General features: G+C 40.8%; 1 protein-coding gene and 1 pseudogene across 5 annotated transcripts in view; one reads left to right on the top strand and one right to left on the bottom strand.

Annotated features, from left to right (window-relative positions):
• Positions 1-21,835, bottom strand: part of MTR (5-methyltetrahydrofolate-homocysteine methyltransferase) — a 99,559-nt gene that overhangs the window by 73,264 nt on the left and 4,460 nt on the right. For all 5 annotated transcript variants that reach the window (XR_004302512.1, XR_004302513.1, XM_032430285.1 and 2 more), the window contains 6 exons: positions 17,997-18,086; positions 15,758-15,827; positions 13,896-13,988; positions 12,393-12,499; positions 10,858-10,917; positions 10,003-10,097 (listed from right to left, as the gene is read on the bottom strand). Coding sequence is in view for 3 of the 5 variants with exons in the window: in XM_032430285.1 (XP_032286176.1) it covers positions 10,003-10,097; positions 10,858-10,917; positions 12,393-12,499; positions 13,896-13,988; positions 15,758-15,827; positions 17,997-18,086 (515 nt within the window). In the remaining 2 variants the exon portion in view is untranslated. The remainder of the gene's footprint in view (positions 1-10,002; positions 10,098-10,857; positions 10,918-12,392; positions 12,500-13,895; positions 13,989-15,757; positions 15,828-17,996; positions 18,087-21,835) is intronic.
• LOC116648463 lies at positions 5,532-5,652 on the top strand (annotated as a pseudogene).

The following is a 21,835-nucleotide window of genomic DNA, read 5'->3' as shown; positions in this document are numbered from 1 at the left end:
AAAAACAGAAATGCCAGCAAACTACCAGTGCTAACACACGTCTGATCTGAAAGCAATACTTATGAGAAAGAGAAAGGAAAATCATGGAGGTAGAAGAGAAGGCACAGTAATGATACATGGAAGCCACTGTGCGAGTCCAGAAGACCAAGACTGAGTAGTCGTTGCTCTGTAACTGACTTGCAAGGTAACCTTGGCCTTACAGTTTGTCCTCTTATAAATTAAACTGGTTTATCTATAAAACCAAGTTTCATTTTGCATATGAAACTTACTGTCTCAAATGAAACAGATCCAAGCAGAGCTGCCCTAACTGAAGTTTTCAGGGTGGAGGGCCTGAAACCCCTCCAACACCACTCTCAGTGGGGCCCCTGGGGCCCTCAGGAATTCAAAAATTAACTAGGAAGCTACTAGACTATTTCAATTGTTTTCTTTTACTATGATTCCTAACTGCAATGTGATACACTAGATTAGATCCTGAGGCAGAAAAAAAGGGCAATTGTGGAAAAACTTGAAACCTGAATAAAGGCTGGAATTTAATTAATAATAATACTATTCTTAGTTTTGACAAAAGGACCATAGTTATGGAAGACGCTAACGTTAGGGAAAACTAGATGAAGAGTATATGGAAATTCTCTCTACTATCTTTGCAACTTTTCTGTAAATCTGAAATTACCCCAAAATAAAAAGTTTATTTACCAAATATAACACCCATTCATGATAAAAACTCACAGCAAACTAGGAATAGAGGGGAACTTCCTCAACTTGATAAAGAACATCTACAAAAAAACCTATAGCTGACATCATAACTTGATGTAAAACTAGACACTTTTCCCCTAAGATTGGGAACAAAACAGAGAATGTCCATTTTCAACTCCTACTTGACATTATACTGGAAGTCCTGGCTAATGCAAAAAGAGAAGGAAAATACAAGGTATACAGATTGGAAAGGAAGACATAAAACCATCTTTATTCACAGATAGGATGTAGAAAATCCCAAAGAATCAACTAAAAATTTCTTGGAACCAATAAGCACTGATAGCAAGGTTGCAAAATACAAGGTTAATATACAAAAGTCAATTGTTTACCTATATCCCAGCCATGAGCTATTGAAATTAGAAATTAAAAACACAATACCATTTGCATCGGCACCAAAACAGATGAAATAGTGGGGTATAATTTTAACAAAGTATGTACAAGATCTACATGAAGAAAACTACAAAATGACAAGACTCAGAAGAAAGAAATCAAAGCAAATCTAAGTAGTGAAAAGATATTCCATGGACATGAACAGGAAGACTCAGTATTATTAAGATGCCAGCTCTTCTCAATTTTACATATATATACACATATACATATATTCATTCACACAAACCCAGTGAAAATTCTAGCCAAGTATTTTGTAGCTATCAACAAAATGACTCTAACATGTATATAGACAGGCAAACAACTCAGAGTAGCTAATACAATATTGAAGGAAAAGAACAAAGTTGAAGGACTGACACTAAAAGCTAAAGTAATCAACGATATTGGTGAAAGAAGAGACAAATAGATCAATGGAATGAAACAGAGAGTCCAGAAAAAGAAACACACAAACACAGTCAACTGATCTTTGATAAAGGAGCAAAGGCAAGCCAACGGACAAAGGACTTCCTTTTCAGCAAACAGTGCTGGAACAAATGGACATTCACATGTGAAAAAATTCGATGAGACACAGACCTTACACCTTTCACAAAAATTAACTCAAAATGGATCACAGACCTAAATATAAACTGCAGAACTATTAAAGATATAAAGATACATAAAAAGATAACGTAGCCTGAAACTAATATTATACTGTATGTTAACTAACTGGAATTTAAATAAAAACTTGGAAGAAAAAAAAAAGGTAACACGGGAGAAGACTTAGGTGGCCATGAGTTTGGCCATGAGTTTTTAGATAAAACACTGAAAGGAGGATCAATGAATGAAAAAGCTGATAAGCTGGACTTCACTAATATCAACAACTTCTGCTCAGTGAAAGACACTATGCTGTTAAAAGCATGGGAAGACGAGCCACAGATTGGGAGAAAATATTTGCAAAACACATATTTGATAAAATAAGTGGTAACCAAAAGATAAAAAATTCTTAAAATTCAACAATAAATATATGCACCTAACGTAGGAGCAACAAAACATATAAACAATTATTAACAGACTTAAAGGGAGAAACTGACAGCAACACACCAACAGGGGACTTTAGTACACCACTTCCATCAATCGTGATCATCCAGACAGAAAATCAATAAGGAAACACTGGCCTTAATAAGACACATTAGACCAACGGACTTAAATGATATACAGAACCTTCCATCCAAAAGCAGCAGAATACACATTCTTCTCAAGTGTACACCGAACATTCCCTACAGCACATGTTAGGCCACAAAACAAGTCTCAAATTAAAGAGAAATCATACCAAGCATCTTTTCCAACCACAATGGTAGAAAACTAGAAATCAATTACAGGAATAAAATTGGAAAAACTACAAATATGTGGAGATTAAACATGTTACTGAACAACTGCTGAGTCATAGAAGAAATCAAAAGAGAAATTTAAAAATACCTAGAGACAAGTGAAAATAGAAATACGACACATCAAAATCTATGGGAGGTGGGGCACCTGGGTGGCTCAGTTAGTTAAGCAGACTCCCTTCGGCTCAGGTCATGATCCTCGAGTCCCAGGATCGAGTCCCACATTGGGCTCCCTGCTCAGCAGGGAGTCTGCTTCTCCCTCTGACCCTCCCCCCTCTCATGCTCTCTCTCTATCTCATTCTCTCTCAAATAAATAAATAAAATCTTTAAAAAAAAAAAAATCTATGGGAGGCATCAAAAGTGACTCTCTAAGGGGAAAGTTCAGAGCAATAGAGGTCAACCTCAAGAAACAAGAGAAATCTCAAATGAACAATTTCACTTTACACCACAGGAACTAGAATAAGAATAAATGAGGCCCAAAGTTAGCAAAAGGAAGGGAATAATAAAGTTCAGAGTCAAAATAAATGAAATAGGGCACCTGGGTGGCTCAGTCGGTTAAGAAGCCAACTCTTGGTTTCGGCTCAGTTCATGATCTCAGGGTGGTGAGATCGAGCCCCACGTCAGGCTCTGCATTCAGCCCGGAGTTGGAGCCTGCTTGAGATTCTCTATTTCTCTCTCTCCCTCTCCCTCTGCCCCTCCCCCTGCGTGTGTGCGCTCTCTAAAACAAATAAATCTTTAAAAAATATAATAAAAAAATAAAATACAGACTAAAAAGACAAATAGAAAAGATCAATGAAACTCAGAGCTGATTCTTTGAAAAGATAAAACAAAACTGACAAACCTTCAGCTAAACTCACTGAGAAAAAAGGAGAACCCTCAAATAAATAAAATCAGAAATGAAAGCAGAGAAGTTACAATCGACACCACAGAAATACAAAAGAATCATAAGAGGCTATTATGAACAATTATATGCCAACAAGTTGAAACTTCAAGAAGTGGAGAAATTCCCAGAAACTTACAACCTACCAAGACTGAATCACAAAGAAATAGAAAATCTCAATAGTAAGGAGCCTGAAGCAGTAATCAAAAACCTCCCAAAAGGGCGCCTGGGTGGCTCAGTTGGTTGAGCGACTGCCTTCGGCTCAGGTCATGATCCTGGAGTCCCTGGATCGAGTCCCACATCGGGCTCCCTGCTCGGCAGGGAGTCTGCTTCTCCCTCTGACCCTCCCCCCTCTCATGTGCTGTCTCTCTCATTCTCTCTCTCTCAGATAAATAAATAAAATCTTTAAAAAAAAAAAACCTCCCAAAAAACAAAAGTCCAGGACCAGAAGCCTTCACTCGTGAATTCTACCAAAACATTCAAAGAAAATGTCATACATATCCTTCTCAAACTCTTTCAAAAAATTGAAGAGGAGGAAATGCTTCCAAACCTCCTTAAGAGGTCAGTATTACCCTGATACCAAAACCAGACAAGGACAGCCCCAAAAAAGAAAATTACTGGCCAATATCCCTGATGAACACAGATGCAAAAATCCTCAACAAAATATTAGCAAACCAAATTCAACAATACATTAAAAGGATCATACCATGATCAAGAGGGATTTATTCCAGGGATGCAACAATGGTCCAACATCTGCAAGTCAGCCAATGTGTGAGCAGAATGAAACCTTAAAAACCACACGATCATCTCAAAAGATGTAGAAAAAGCATCTGCCGAAATTCAACATCCACTTATGTTAAAAACTCTCAACAAAGAGAGTATAGAGGGAACATACCTCAAGATTATAAAAACCATATATGGCAAACCTACAGCTAACATCATACTCAACAGTGAAAAGCTAAAGCTTTTCTTCTAAAACCAGAAAAGAAAAGGATGCCCACTCTCTCCACTTTATTCAACACGGTATCAGAAGTTCTAGCCACAGCAACTAGGCCAAAAGAAATAAAAGGCATTCTAATTAGAAAGAAGTAAAACACACTATTTGCAGATAATATGAACTATATAGAAAACCCTAAAGACTCCACTAAAAAAAATTGCTAGAACTAATAAATGAATTCAGTAAAGTTGCAGGACACAAAATTCATATACAAAAAAAATCCATTGCATGTCTATACACTAATAGCAAACTATCAGAAAGAGAAATTAAGAAAACAATCCCATACAATTGCATCAAAAAGAATAAAATACCTAGGAATAAATTTAACCAAGAGGTGAAAAACCAGTATACTGAAAACTGTAAGACACTGATGAAAAAAACTGAAGATGACACAAAGAAATGGAAAGATAACCATTCTCATGGAATAAAAGAATCCTGTGAAAATGTCCATAGTACCCAAAGCAATGTACAGATTCTACAGCAATCTACAGCACAATCCATATCAAAATTCCAATGCATTTTTCATAGAACTAGAACAACGAATTCTAAAATGTATATGGAACCACAAAAGACCCTCAAAGCCAAAATAATTCTGAGAAAAAAAAGAAAACTGGAGATATCACATGCCTGGATTTCAGACCATACTACAAAGCTGTAGTCATCAAAATAGTATGGTATTGGCCTAAAAACAGACACACAGATCAATGGAAGAAAAGAGAGCCCAGAAATAAATCCATGCATATACAGTCAATTAATTTACAATAAGAGAGGCAAGAATATGCACTGGGGAAAGGACAGTCTCTTCAATAAATGGTGCTGGGAAAATTGGACAGCCACATGTAAAACAGTGAAACTGGATCCCTGTCTTACACCAGACACAGAAACAAACTCAAAATGGATTAAAGACTTGAATGTAAGAACGGAAACCATAAAACTCCCGAGAGAAAACATAGGCAGCAAGCTCCCTGATATCCATCTTAGTAATGTTTTTTTGGGGGGGATCTGATTCCAAAGACAAGGGAAACAAAAACGAAAATAAACAATTGAGACCACATCAAACTAAAAAGCTTCTGCACAGTAAAGAAAACAATCAACAAAACTAAAAGGCAGCCTACAGAATAGGAGAAGATATCTGCAAATCATACATCTGGTGCTCGCTTCGGCAGCACATGTACTAAAAACAGAATGATACAGAGAAGATCAGCAGGGCCCCTGCGCAGGGATGACATGCAAATCATCTATCTGATAAGGGGCTGATATCCCAAATATATTAAGAACTCATGCAACTCCATAACAAAAAAATCCAATTAAGAAATGGACAGAAGATCTGAATAGATATTTTTCCAAAGAAGATACTCAACAGGCCCATGAAAAGATGCTCAACATCACTCATCATCAGGGAAATCCAAATCAAACCCCAGTGAGAGATCACCTGACACCTGTCAGATTGGCCAGTATCAAAACGACAAGAAACAACAAATGCTGGGGAGGATGTGGAGAAAAGGGAACCCTTGTGCACTGTTGGTGGGAATGCAAACTGGTGCAGGCACTATAGGAAACAGCAGGAAGGTTCCTCAAAAAATTAAAGACAGAAATACCATATGACCCAGCAGTTCCACTACTGGGTATCTATCCAAAGAAAATAAAAACACTAATTCAAAAAAAATACATGTATCCCTATGTTCATTGCAGCATTACTTACAATAGCCAATGAGGGTATGATGCTAAGTGAAATAAGTCAGACAGAGAAAGACAAACATCACATGATTTGACTTGCAAGTAGAATTTAAAAAACAAAACAAACAAAATGAAACCCAGACTCACAGATACAGAGAACAGACTGATAGCTGCCAGAGGAGAGGGAGTCTGGGGGTGGAGGTAATATGGGTGCAAATCAAGAAGCACAAACTGCCAGTTACAAAAGAGTAAGTCACTGGGATGTCATGTACATCATGGGGAATATAGTCAGTAATACGGTGTTAACTTTGTATGCGGACAGACGATAACTAGATTTATTGTGGCAATCATTTTGCAATGTACACAAATGTCAAACCACTATGTTGTACACCTGAAACTAGTATAATATTTTAAGGCAGTTATACCTCCATTTAAAGAAAAAAAAGAAGATTGCACAGCTAAGTTACAAGTCTTGAATAGACCTGTTTGGTTGCACCAGTCTCCATTTGGAATGCTTTTACTCTTTTTTTTTTTTTTTCTTTTAATCTTGTGCTACTGTCATCCACACTCAACACCAGGTAATAAACTAAATTTTTTTTAAATCATCACATTATCATTAGAAAGGATCCTAGAGTTTTTCTAAACTTCGTTCTGATCCTAACTCATCTGGTTCAATAGTAAGGTGGCTTCACGTCCTCATTTGCGGCATGAGAAAACAATGCCCAATCAGCAGTGAGGGTCAAGTGAAAGTAACATCAGTAATACGAAAACGTTTCAGAAAAATGCAGTCCTTCTCCTGCTCTTTGCTCATTCTGACACATCCATCTGCCTCTGCCTAGCGAACTCTGACTCATGCTTCAAAAACCAGCTCAAGTGTCACCTTCTCGACAAAGCCATCCTTGAATCTTGCAAGGACACCATTAATCTGTCCTCTGTCCGGCCAGATTTGTGTTCATACTTCTGTACAGCAGTTGATATTTTATATTTTAATTTACTTATGTATTTCTCCTAGTGTGGACTATTTCACATTTGCCTGTATTCCAAGGCACAGAGTAGGATTTCAATTAATGTTCAATGAATTAATAATAATAATAATAATAATAATAATAATAATATAAAGGCTCTGTCCCATTGTACTTTGTGAACATATGTACAGTTTGTGAGAATCACAAATCAGTAAGCGATAGTTTCTTACACACTTTGTTACATACTATCTGTTTACATATACACATATATGTGCATATACACATTATTTTAAAATTATCATATATTTGTTAACAGGACTCCTCTATACTGAGATCGACCCTTAGTACTGAACTAGAAAGAAAACCAGTAGGCACTACTCAGAGTTCTGACCCTGGAACAATATAAATAGGACCTGATACAATTCTCCAATTCCTGGGCTGCCTTCCATCCACCTATCTGCCCCTTTGGTCTGTAAGATTCCTAACAAATCAGAGACCAAATATATTCTCTCTGTGAATGGCCTACAGATGAATGTTGAAGACACAGAAAGAATTACAGGATAACAATAATAAAAAAAAAAAAAAATGAAACCACTGAGTGGGTCAAAAGTTAGAATTCATTGCATGTTTGCTTAAGGAACAGAAATATAAATTTTTGAAACTCCATTAAAATATCATCCTTGGATTCCCACCGGTGAGGCAGGGAGTGGGAGAACATCCTCGAAGGACGTCCTCTGGGAACAGTCAAGCAGACTAAAGAGCAACATGACACTTGGGGCAATGCAGGGGGTTTCATCTACACATCTAGGGGTTCCAACCAGATCATGAATTAAGACTCAGTAAAGGGGGTGGGGAAGAGAGCAAGAGAATAAGAGGAGGAATGCTCAAAATATATGAGGAAAGACAAAAAAAATCGAAAGTAAACTAGATAAGGTTTGTCCTCAGAGACCCCTACATTTTCCTATCCCCCGTTTTCCTGTTAAATATTTACCGTAGCCATCCTACACACCAAGGACTCTGTTAAGCACTAGAGACATAAAGATGATGAAGACATTGCTTTGGAAAAGCTCATAAGCTGTTAAGGGGTCAATCACAGTCCAGTTCAATACAGTTACTTTCTTAATTATCAGGCCCAGTCAACTGGATAACAATGCACTCTAAATTAACAGCAGCTTTTAAGAAATCACACGACCACACTAACTCAACTGTAAGGCATGTCGTGAAATTAGAAACATTAGAACATGAAAAAAAACAACATCAAATAACTGATAAAGAGTGGTAGAGCCCCTGGCTGTGAGCATGCCCCTATGCCAGACCCACTACTGACTGCACGCGGGGCAAGTCACAACCTCCGAGCGTCTCTGTCCCCTTCTCATCAAAATGAGGACATGAACAGCAGGGCCCAGCTCAAGGTGTTGTTGCTGGAATTAAAAGAAGTCAGTCACATAAAGCACTTAAATCAGCAAACTCTCAATAAATGCCTATTACTATTATTTTTACAGCAAAGACTATAATAAAGTAAACAGAGTGCTCTGAGGACATCAACCGGGGCTAGTCAGAGAGGGAGAGTTCCCTGGAAAAGACCCTGGAGAGGATTCTTAAAAGCTAACAAGGTGTGTGTGTGTGTGTGTGTGTGTGTGTGTGTGTGTGTGTGTGTGTGTGTTTATATGCGTGACTGTGCGGGGTGGGGACAGGCACAGCTTCCAGGAAGGAAGGAGCCAGGATCCAGCAGAGCATGACTCTGTGTGTGTGTGTGTGTGTGTGTGTGAGTGTGAGTGTGTTGGGCAGGGACAGGCACAGCTTCCAGGAAGGAAGGAGCCGGCAGAGTATGACTGTGTGTGTGTGTGTGTGTATGTGTGTGTGTGTGTGTGTGAGTGTGAGTGTGTTGGGAGGGGACAGGCACAGCTTCCAGGAAGGAAGGAGCCAGAATCCGGCAGAGCATGACTCTGTGTGTGTGTGTGTGTGTGTGTGTGTTTATGTGCGTGACTGTGCTGGGCGGGGACAGGCACAGCTTCCAGGAAGGAAGGAGCCAGGATCCGGCAGAGCATGACTCTGTGTGTGTGTGTGTGTGTGTGTGTGTGTGTGTGTGTGTGTGAGTGTGTTGGGCGGGGACAGGCACAGCTTCCAGGAAGGAAGGAGCCAGGATCCAGCAGAGCATGACTCCGTGTGTGTGTGTGTGTGTGTGTGTGTGTGTGTGTGTGTGTTGGGGGGGTGGGGGAGGCAGGCACAGCTTTCAGGCAGGAAGATCAGTACATATGTGGAAAAGGCACAGATGACAACAGTGTATACTCTTGGAGGTTCCATTTCATTCATGGTATGTAATTTAAAACATTTCTGACAAGAAAAATAGAATGTAAAAGCCAGGTGAATTTTTTTTTTAAGATTTATTTATTTTAAAGAGACAGCACAAACGGGAGGGAAAGCAAGAATCTCAAGCAGACTCCCTGCTGAGTGTGGAGCCTGACGCGGGGCTTGATTCCAGGACCCTGACATCAGGACTTGAGCAGAAACCAAGAGTCGGACACTTAACTGACTGTGCCACCCAGGTGCCCCAAAGCCAGGTTAATTTTAAAGATAAAAATCTGAGCTTTAGAATTCCCACCTTATTCCAAGCTGGACTGCTTCTGTTTGCTCCATAAGCATGGAGATAAAACACTTTGCAAAGCCCTGCCCTAGGAACGTAAGCACTGTTTTTGCAGCATTACGACTGAGCCAAGCACAGCCTTAAATTGTGAGGGGTGCACTTACAAACAGCCAACCGTGTGCCTGATCCAAGGGGCAGGAGCACTTGCCCAGCCCCTCAAACTGACTCATTCAGGCAGGGGTCTTCTGACACCCTTAAGAAAAGTCTGAATGTACTTCCCAGAAATCCAACATCCCATGCGGGTGGTTCAGTGGAAATACGCAGGAGTGATTTTTGTTGCCATGAGAAAAGATCCCTCTAAAAGGAATGGGGTCAAGGAAAGAATGATCACTTACCAGAGTGGGTCTGCGTGAGACACACTGATGACAAATGCCTCTCCTGTCTGTCCGGAAAGAGTTCGCCCACTTTTATCAATAATTGTCCCTGAAATCTGAATTAACAAAGTAAACTCAGTCAACAACAGAGGCTCAAATTAAGAACACGGACACAAAGATGAAATAAAAACAGAAAACTGTTCTTTTACGAGGAAGGGGAGTGTGGAACTCTCCCACAGAAAGCACTTTTCATCATGGTCAGAAAGGACACGGGCAAAGGGATTGTGGGGAGGAGTCAGGAAGCCATAAACACAGAAAACAGGGAAAGTCACTGAGGCAAAAGCAATGACCAACAAAGCTTTAGAATTCACACATCCAGTCCCATCGCAGAAGGCTTTACCAGAGACCTCAGGCTGTCCTGGCTATTTCCCCTGGTTCGTCTAACACCCCTTGATTTGATTCTAGTCTTTTCCCACCAAGCAATCTTGGGACTCTCCCGGGGGTCTGTCTACTTTCAGGCTGGTGTCATCCAATCTGGGAACTTCAGTCAGCATGCAAGCCCACCTCTCCTGGGGCCCCTATCAGAGGGAGTCCCGAAGCCTTTGACTTCAGGGGACCAATTCAGCCAGGCTTCTTTGGAATAGCCTGCCTTCCACCAGCCACTTCTGGGTTCACCTTCTTTGCATTTCCAGAGCTGAGACAGTTACTGGTTTACAGCTGTCGGTAGGAGGAAGGTGAACAGAGGAAGCTGAAGTGGGTGGTTCCTTAAAGATACTGCAGCTAGTTCTCCTATGCCAGGAAAACAAAAACCCTACCCTCGAGTTGACAGTATTAATAATAAAAGACAAAAATCATCATGCAAATTTTAGAACTTACAAAGATAGGCCGGGGGCGATATTCCTCTTCAAAAAGTGTTTGGAGTGCAAACAAGGCAGCCTGTCAGTGGGAAAAAGAACATCTTTATTTCTGAGAGACTGTCCCCCCGGTCAGTCTAACTGGCTGATGAGAATGCTCCCTTTTCCAAAACCTCTCTAGATGTGATCAACATTGCACACTCTGGGACAGACACGCATCCTCTCTGTAAGGTACGATACTGACACCCCTTTCTCGAGGAGAACACAGTACCTACTGAAACAAAACAGATGCTGGCTCAGAGTTTACCTACAAACTAATATTTTCTCCGAAGAGGAGCTCAAGAGCTATGCTCTTTCTTCCTTCTCCCAGTCAAAATTAAAAATAGATGAATAAGAATGCCTCCACCATCCACATCCTCACAGATACACGGGAGGTACAGAAATGAACAGCACACGCTGTTCCCGTGCAAATTAGAGTGAGCACAGAATGGGCTGTGCAGGTACTAACGCTAAGTAACTCGGTGCATGCCCGTGATGCATTAAGTTCCAGGGAACATCTTCTCCTTCTTTTGATCACTGTATTTCCTGATTCCAAGACGTGCACATTTTCATAATTTGCTGAAGTCAGAATGCAACCTGTCTATAATGTTTTCCTTTCATGGGGATGGTGGGTTTCTTTCGGATAGAAAGGTATTAAATCAACAATATGAGTTGTTGTTTTTTTGTTTTTTTGTTTTTAAGAACTAGCCAAGTTGATCCTAAAGATCTTATGGAAAAGTAAATGAGGAAGAATAACCAGGAAAATTCTGGGGGAAAAACAGAGGGTGAGGGAGGTTAATGAAAGCCTACCAGTTATTCAAGAGGTATTTTAATCGCAATGCTACGGAAAATAGCAGGATAGGAGTGTGACATCAGACAGATGACTGGAATAGATTCTACCCAGATGCACTTCTGAATTTAGGGTGGTACACGATTCCTATCACTAGGAAATGGTAGGATATTTAATAGATGGTGTTAAGAAAACTAGGTAAACCTTAGAGAAAAAGAGTACCTAGTTAGATCTCTACCACATTCCTCATTCCAAAATAAATTTGACGCGTCATGGGGACAACCTGTCCCTCAATAATCGAAAGAATGTAATGTCACACTTTCCTCTACCTGCGTAGCATCTCTATCAGGACCCCCACGCCGGTAACAGCTGTCCCAGGAAAGACCTTGATGCCCAGGGAATAGGGGAAGGAAGGATATTTATTTTTCACTCCATACATTTATGTACATTTTAAATTTAGAACCATGTATATATATTTACTACATCTGCATATGTGCACCTAATTAATAGCTATATGTGTATTTACTTTCATAATTAAAAAAAATGCTTTTGAAAGTTAAAAAGATAATCTTTTGAGGTTTTTCTCATCCCACTGGCCTCAACTAGAAATGCTCAAAAATAGAATGGAACAGAAGACTTTTATTTAACTTTGACAATGGCTTCTCGCCCCACTGGGGGACTCATCACAGCCCCCACCCCGGCTGTCCCTTTCATCTCCCTTAACTCACCTTGGCATTAGCAGTATCAAAAATAGTTTCAATGAGTAAGATATCAACCCCACCATCCAGAAGCCCTTTGGCCTGCTCTTTGTATGCTTCAACGAGCTCATCAAATGCTGCAAAAAATAAATCGCATCCAGTCATAAAAATCCTCTCAATGATCAGGACATGCTATGTTCAGGCCTGGCACCTGTCAGCTAACTATTGCTGGTTTCTAATGCTTAATTTAAGGACATCACCTTTTGTGAGAAACCAAATAAAGAAATGGGGCATTGATGTTAATGAAACCTGTAGACAGAACACAGTCACTCCTAAACACTTACCACACAACCTCCACATCCCACGTATGAGCCAAGAATGAGTGAGTGAGCAGGTCCATGGTTTAATGAGCCCTGTACCTTATTTTCGACACCTTCAAGGTACATCATTCTTCCCAGGAATGGTTTTAGTCAGTCCAGTTAAGGGATGAGTGCGAGGAATAAGTAGAGAAACACATCACCCTGACTTGGAAAGATGGCAGGTCTAGTCACATTCTCTCACACTGGCTGTGGTAAAAGGCTACAGTCCTGTGGACTTCACTCCTGCCCGAGAGAAAACCTGCCTTGAAGGGCAATTTCGGTCTGAAACCAAAGTGTTCAATCATTCCTGGGTACAATTTTTGTTAGAAACATCTTGAGTTGTCCATTTCCATTTGAGAGGTCATCCCTCTCCCCATTTACCTCCCAATGAAAAAAAGACAAAGGCTTGGATATTCAATAGGAAAACCCAAGTAGTACCTTTATGCTTGCTGTATACAGCACAAGAGAAAGGAAAACTTAGCCCCTCATGGTCATGCCTGGATCAAAGAGGGCATCGACCACGCATAAGCCCAGTATGAGCAACCCCTGGTGAAGAACTATGATATCACCACATGGAAAGTTCTATAACCAAAAACCTACAAACCATACTTGCCTGAACTTGTCATCTACACAAAATTCTTCACCATACAAAGTATCAGTACTATTCAGCTAAGTTTAATTCTTTTTGTATTTCATTGTCTTGATGCTTAAGAAATTGACCTAGATATCTAGATTTTTTCATGAAATCTCAATGTAAGTATGTTTCTATACGTTAGTTTATAATGTCAACAATGCTAGTATGTTTATATAGTTTGGAGTGATTTCTGACATAAAATGGGGGCCCAGTGGGTTATTCCATAATAGACCAAGGCCTAGTGTCCATATTTGCTCAACTTCTCAGTTTAAAGCTTTCTCTTGATTAGTTTTCTTTCCTCAGGTGATAAAGAAGCATGATCACAATACCATGTACATTTGAAATAATAATAGAGTAATAATAACAAGATCTTTTTGTTTAGATGTTTACTACATTCCAGGGACCGTTATAAGCCCTTTATGTCCATTAAGTCACAATAACCCTGAGGAAGAGCCTATTATTGGTCCCATTTTACAGATTTTAAGATCACTGAAACAAAGACGTACTTGCAGGAGGTCAAAGATTATTTACAATACTCACTAATGTTCCTGTAATCTGGTCTCTCCACAGACGGGGACACAGACAGTGTCTTATTAGTTGGACCCAGAGCTCCTGCCACAAACCTCTTAATTCCTTTGGGAAAAGAAAAACAAATGTAAAAATCTCTAAAGAGCTTGACCTTTTTGTTGTGACTCAATAGGCTATAAGATTTTCCCCTAGAACATAGGTCTATAATCCTTTATCCACAACTCGGAAATACAAGAGCACAGATTATTTTCTTAATTCATTTGACAAGAAAACTTGACTTCTCCTGAACCAACAAGAGGCTCTTTATAGTCTTTATCACACTCAGTGAGACAACGCACAGATTTGACTGCAAATGTGTATCCGAGGATGGGAGCTATCCCGGACCCCACTGGGAAAATTATGAAATACAGGGATGTGTACAGCTGATTGCCAATCCAATCCAAAAGACTCCGAATTCTCGCCTATCGGGCTTCAAAGCGTTTCAGTAACTAACTCTTTTTTGTCTCCACAGCCATGTTTGGATAAATTACCTCCCCTTACTCTTAAGGAATCTTGAAGGTCCTGAACCTAACACAGATTCTACAAAAGCTGCTCACAGTAGTGTTCAACTTGAAATGCTCTCCAGTATCGGGCTGCAGGCCCTTCACTGGGGGGAGACTATTAGATCAGGATTAACAATTATAAAGCCTAAAATTAAAATATGAAACTGGTCAAATCTTACTGTAAGCACTCTTTTAATAATTCTTTAATAACCTTTCCTCCGGGCTAGAGTCCAGGTGCTTCTAAAAGAGCCTCAAAAGTTAGGTTCATCTACATGTCATAACTGAAGCCGGGGGTACACGGCTCATCACCTTTGGTGATGGTAACCACTCAGTAACCTGGGTTACGCTTTACAATTTAAGTGGTGAAGATTACCAACGAGTTGATAACCCAGCCTTTGAACAGGTTACCTTGCCCAAAGCTGAACAATAATGTGCGTATAAGAAAAATGTCCTTATCTTTCCCTGCTTTCGCTGGTTTCACATTCTCTGACCCGCGACTCTGTTGGGGTAACAGTCTATGCACATCCGTGGATTTAAACACTATCTCCCAGAGGCAGAGTTCCCATAAATTGCTTCGGTCTTTCTTCATTAGTATGCTGTGCCTCACTTCCTAGCAATTTTGCTTTATATTTTCCCCTGTTGGCAATAATTTTACATTTCCGAATCTTAAGGGGCTCCATATATTTCTTCTATTCCTTTCCCTCCCTCAGAGCCTCCCCACCAGCTGGCGCCCAAGTCATGTTATGGCAGCCAGCCAGGAGGGTAGTTATTTCAAGAGGCCGCTTTTTACGTTCCAGCAAGGCTGAGTCTCATGCCACACTCCTGTGTGTGCTGCACAGAGCCTTCAAGGACATTAGGGATAGGACACAGAATATGCTCAAAAGGCAATGGCTCTTCACCTACAGAAGCCAATCACAAGGATGATGGTAGCTTCAAAGATATTTGAGAACATCAAATATCTTAATGTTAATCGACATAACCAGAGCAGGCAACTGTCACCTGAATGTGCTTCCAAAAGGAGAAAAATCACCTTAGCTGTAAACATGCGAAGAAGCTATAACTATGAAAAGAAAAAGTAGCTATAGCTACAAAGTGAAGCTGGAACCCGCAGTAGAGGAAACCCCGAGCCCAAAACCCAGGGAGACAGAATCAATTCAGAGAGACCGGAGAGGGCTTGATTATGAAACTGCAAAGAAGTCACCTACCCACAGGTACGAAACAGCAGCTGAAGTGTTGCTGGTGGGCCACTTGTCACGGAAGGGAAAAGCGCAATGACGACAGCGCATGATAGCTGCGACTCTCAAAGGAGCCATCCTTGCAGCCGTGCCTTACCTGTCTGGAGAGACACCTCCTCGGCTGCCTTTCTGGCCACCCCCGCAGAGCACTTGTTCATCTGGTAGGCCTACACATCAACACAAACGTTAGCTAGCACTTCTCTCCCTCCACCCAATAAATTAGGGATTTGTGACCTTATAAAACCCAGTTTTATTCAGTAAGGAAACGTCGAGTGAATTAATAGGAGGTCTGAGCGAAATCTTCGCCAAGAAGGAAGCAGGAGAGCCAAGAGTCCTTGAGAACCACTCTGAGCTTCTTCCCCTTAGCCATGAGCTAACTCATAGAAAAAGGGCAATCTCTTGGACATCTGTTATGTCAAAGAGTAAGCTGATGCAGTTAAATCCTCTGCGAATCAGAGAAAGCACAGGAATGGAAAAAGCACAGGCTTCAGAGACAGGAGACGGGGGTTCGAGGACCAGCTCTCTCAGGGCCCGCCTGGGCAGTTCCCTTAGCCACTTCTCCGGGCCCTGCCTTCCTTCTCTGTACAGTGGTTGTACTCAGGGGTTCCGAACTTCTCGCAGATTATGAGCCTCTTTAGAATTTGGTAAAGGGCCATGAACCCCCTCACTAGGAAATAAAAAGTATGCACATACACACAAAATAATGCCTACAATTTAAAGAGGTTCATAGGCCTCCTGAAACCCTTTCCCAGAACAGGTTAGTAGGTGCTAGACTTGTGGTCTTCATGAGCCCTTCTCAGATCCTATGCGTCGTGGTCATTAAGAAACCAGAATATCCTAAAATAGGGGTTGGCAAACTCTATAGGTCCCAGGGCAAATCTAGCCTAGGCCAGTTTTATAAATAAAGTTTTACTGGGATACAATCAAGCTCATTCATTTGCATATTGTTTACTGTTGCTCTTGCACTATAATAACAGAGTTGAGTGGTTGCTGTATATGGCCCACAAAGCCTAAAATATTCACTTAGCTGGCCCTTTACAGAAAAAGTTTGCCAACTCCTGCCCTAAATCACACAAAACTAATCATTTTCCCTTGATAACCCAAAAGACGCGAGATCTCACAAAGTCCCAACATCATGAGAGAAATCAGTGTTGCATGAAAACAGAGGCATGCGTCTGGAAAAATCCCACACAGACGTGGGTACGGCAGCATCTACTATGTACTCCCATCATCCACATTTTACAAAATTTGAAAAGGAGCATCATATTGATTAAAAAGAAACCAGATCCTTCACCCCACACCCACTAGGATGGCTACTATCAAAAAAAAAAAAAAAAAAAACGAAAAAACAGAAGATAACAAGTGTCAATAAAGCCGTACAAAACTTGGAATCCTTGCATACTGCTGGTGGGAATATAAAATGGTGCAGCCAATGTGGAAAACAGTACGGTGGTTTCTCAAAAAAGGCAACAGAATTACCACTTCTGAGTATATAATCAAAGGAAATGAAAGCAGGGATGCAAACATTTTCTGTACACCCATGTTCACAGCAGCACTGTTCACAATCACCAAAAGGTGGAATCAACCCAAGTGTCCCTAACAAACGAATGGATAAACAAAATGTAATACATATATATACACACACACACACACACACACATACAGGGGAGCATTATGCAGCCTTAAAAAGGAAATTCTGACACTTGCTACAACATGAGTGAACTTTGAAAACGTTAAGCGAAGAGTCATAAAAGGACAAAAACTGTACGAGTCCATTTACGTGGGGTACCTAGAGGAGTCAAATTCATAGAGAAAGAAAGTACAGGGGTGGTTTCTGGGGCCCAGGGGGGTGAGGGGAGGACAGGGAGTTACTGAATGTAATGGGTACGGAGCTTCAGTTTTACAAGATGACAAGAGTTCTGGAGATGGATGGTGGTGCTGGTTGCACAGCAACATGAATATATTTAATCCCACTGAACCGTACACTTAAAAATGGCTAAGATGGTCAATTTTATGTTACACGTGTTTTGCCACAATTAAAAAAAAAAAACCTGCCACCCAGGGCATAAAAAGGGTGCACACACAGCTGATCGTTGTGCCTTTATCAGCAGCCACTGCTTAATAAGTATCATTTTTACCTGATTACTTGCCCATTAAAGAAATCAGTTAGAAATGAATGGTCTGCTGTGTTCATAAGCAGAGAGATTCAAAGCGTTTTCCCAGTCTGACCACAGGCATCAGCTTGACGCTGCAGCGTCTGATGGTTTTCTCACCAGCAACTATCAAGGCAGTAAACGCCCAGAAACATCTTAGTTTGAGAACAATGGCATTCTTACCAAGTGTTCAAGGCCATAGTCTGCTTGGGCAATGTGAGTGCTGCTAAAAGTGTTTGTTTCGATGATATCTGCCCCAGCCAGCAAGTAATCCTGCAACGAGATAGCAATGTCAGTGCTCGGAGTTTCAAAGCCCCTGTCACCCAGCAATAAACACATCTGTTCATCCCCACCAAACACCTTGTGACTGCTCCCTAAGCGCAGGCCCTGCACTAGAGGCCAGAGAGGCAAAAAGATACAAGGATTTCACAGAAAGGAATGTGGTATAAATAAACAAACGCAGAGCTTGAATTCAGACACAGTTCACATGCTAAGTTGGGTGAATGGAATCAAGTTCCTTAAACCCTGAGTTTCAGTTTCTCATGGAAAGTACTAGAACCCAGCTCCATGGCATGGCTGTGTGATGACACAAGTTCTGACCCAGGATGGCGCTCTCCAGCCTCAGCACAATTTGATCCCCACTGGCAACGGCTCTATGTCTGAGAGCCCAGTCCTGCCCGTAATTGTTTCAGTCTCTCTCTCTGCGGGTCCCTCTGAGCCAGATCGGCACTCCTTCTAGAACCCTGAGGATCTCGGTGCCTTCCTATCCTCCCTGTTCGAAACCCATCTTCCTCATTTCACTCTTTGGACGACACCTCCACAACCTCAATGCGATGAACACTCTGGAATCCCTCGACTCCCTTGATTTTCCAATAGTGACTAAACCCAACCCCTCCCAAACTGATGAACACTGTTTACAGAATAGCTGGGAAATGAAAACCAAGATTTACACATATTTATAATAAGTCACAAACATCCTAAATATCCACCACTGGAAAAAACTAAATAAGCTAGAATGTATCCATTTTATAACATGCTTTGTGGCAGTTAAAAACATTGTGTATAGCTACATATACTGACATGGAAAGATCTCCAAAAATATTGAGTAGAAACCAAAATTGATTGATATGTAAAATGGGACACCATTAAGTGTAAAGCATACATGTATACAACAGTATGAGTTTTCTACAGGTAAGTATGTATACACATAGATATATATATGTAAATGCGTAACAAAGAAATCTGGAAAGACATACAGCAACTAATGTAAATGGTTATCTCAGGAGAAAAAATAGAAATTTGGAGTAGTGGTCAAAAGTGAATTTATTCTCATCTATGGGTTTTGTTTTATGAGAGCAAATTAAATTAAAAAAAAAAGAACAAGAAAAACTGGAAACAACATTAATGCCTAGGAATAAGTGAATTAGTTAAGTAATTAATAATATATACATAGAATACATTATGAAGTTATTAAACCATGTTTCAGAATATTTAATGCTCATGTATACAGATAAAAATGCAAATTATAAAACAGTATAAAGGAATATAATTAAAATTTAATTTTTAAAATCCCAGTATAAATACTAGATTAAAATGTAAGTTAAAATATGTGAATGGATAGTAGTTATGTCTTGGTATTGATATGTCCTGGTTTTGATTTTCTCTTTTATGGTTTTCTTTTTTTTTTTTTAAGATTTTATTTATTTATTTGTCAGAGAGATAGAGAGAGAGCACAAGCAGGGGGAGCAGCAGGGCAGAGGGAGAGGGAGAAGCAGGCTCCCCACTCAGCAGGGAGCCCGATGTGGGGCTTGATCCCAGGAAACTGAGATCATGACCTGAGCCGAAGGCAGATGTTTAACCATCTGAGCCACCCAGGCATCCCTCTTTTATGGTTTTCTATATTAGATTATCTACTGTTTTTTTAAGCAATAAACATGTATTGTCTTTACAATTAGGGAAAAAAATTTCTAAGTTCACAGTTTTCTCCAATTTTGTGTAGATTTGAAAATTTCCATACTGTATAGTTTTCTACAGATAAGTATGTAGGGATTTCTTCTAGCTCTTCATCCTCTCTCTGTGACTTTTCTCCTGGCTCAATATCCCACTTGTGGACTCCAGGCAGGACGTCCCTCTATTCCAAACCTATTCTTGCCAATTTCCAAACCTATTCTTGCCAGTTTAAAAAACGTGTGATCTGAGGCACGTTACTGAATTTCTCTACTCCTCACTTCTCTCATGGAGAACGCTGTCAGGAGGCGAGGAGGACGTGAAGGACAGCATTTGTAGATGCTAACAGAGGCTCTGACTTCTGTCTCCTGAGGGAGCTGCTATGGGCTAGCAATGCCTGAGGTGCTCACCCGCACTCCCTGCGGACAGCTCCCACACGTTTCCCCGGGCAGAGCCCAAGGTGTGGCGACACCAGCCCTTGTGGTATGTCAGCAACAACCGTGGGAACTTTTGGGAGAAAAAGGTATATTACTCACAAGTCCTGGAGGGTACAGGCATGCCCAGGGCCATGCTTCAAAGGGCGAGGGGCAGATGGGCGGTGGGGGCGCTGAGCACAGACATGGGGTTCTGCCTTTTTGGGGGGTACAAGGATGGGGCACCTAGGGTTTCACAGTTTCACTCTTTACTGCTGAATTTAAAATGGAAGAGTGAGGATCAGGGTGTGGAAAGGGAAAAATGAGAACAGTCAGTTGTCTGGGTCATCCAGGGCTCTCCAAGAGCAGAACTCATGGGTGGGAGCAGCCTGCTATCTAGTTGTTCAGCGAGTAGCAGCGTCATGTTTAATACAAGAGAGATGTCTCTGAAATGGATATCTTGGCAACCCAAAGCCTGATGTCAGGCATTTACATTACCACCAAAGCAGCTTACTGTCAGGCACCTACATTACAAATATAACTTGGACATTCCATTAAAATTAAACACCAGGGGATCTGATCTGTGGTCACTAGCTCCAGTAGAAATAGCCACGTGTGAAAAAAACACAGTCTGTTTACCTTCTTCATCCATGAACACGACATGCTCTCCATATCTCCAGCTAGTAAATGCGCCCCCAGAAATGGGACACCCAGGTATACTTTATTGTATTTACAGCCATTTTTGTTTCATGTACCTATCATGGGAACCTCATTGTTCCATCTAGATGCCTACCTAATACACAGGGCAAGGATTCTTTCCTCTGTTGAGCGCCTCCTATATGGGAGAAATGTTCTAGGCAGTAGGGATTTGGTAGTGAAAAAGAGGCATAAATTCTTGCCCTGCAGAAACTTATAATCTAGTGATAATCCACATGAACAATAATGACAAAACCATGGGCATGATAGTTCATGTGATTTCATCAGCTACACTGTAGGAAGTGTATTTGTGGGGCACCCAGGTGGCTCAGTCATTAAGCATCTGCCTACGGCCCAGGTCATGATCCCAGGGTCCTCGGATCGAGCCCTATGTCAGGCTCCTTGCACATCGGGAAGCCTGCTTCTGCTTCTCCCTCTCCCTCTGCCTCTGCCTGCCACTCCCTGTTTGTGCTCTCTCTAATAAATAAATTTTTTTTTTTAAAAAAAAGCGTATTTGTAACCATACCAAGCAATTCATACCCATGATGACATTCCCAATCGACTAGGATTTTGTAATAGAATTTAACTACATATTCTCAAGGCCTAGCAGAAACACTTAGTTACCATTCTTCTGGCAGAACCACACCTTTTCAAGGACCAATTTTCAATCTTCTAGGACCTAGAATTCCCATTATGAGCAAAGGAAAGGCATTCTTAGCTTTTCTTCAAATGAACGCCATTCTGCATGTAACCTAAAACAAAGTCTTGACCACGCAAGAGAATGATCCCTTCCATTCCCGATGGATCATTTAATCACAAAGTGATTTGTTTAAATGACTTTTTTTTTTTCCTTAAGAAGAGCCTGAACACACCTACAGCAATGCCCTTCTCCAGAAAATAAAACTTTCTCACTTCACTGGTAAATACACTTTGTCCTAACTGAATCCAGACCAGGAAAACAGATTC

The sequence above is a fragment of the Phoca vitulina genome, unplaced genomic scaffold (genome assembly GCF_004348235.1).
Source record: "Phoca vitulina isolate PV1807 unplaced genomic scaffold, GSC_HSeal_1.0 scaffold43, whole genome shotgun sequence".
NCBI lineage: Eukaryota > Metazoa > Chordata > Mammalia > Carnivora > Phocidae > Phoca > Phoca vitulina.
This window is presented reverse-complemented; position numbering and strand designations above follow the sequence as displayed.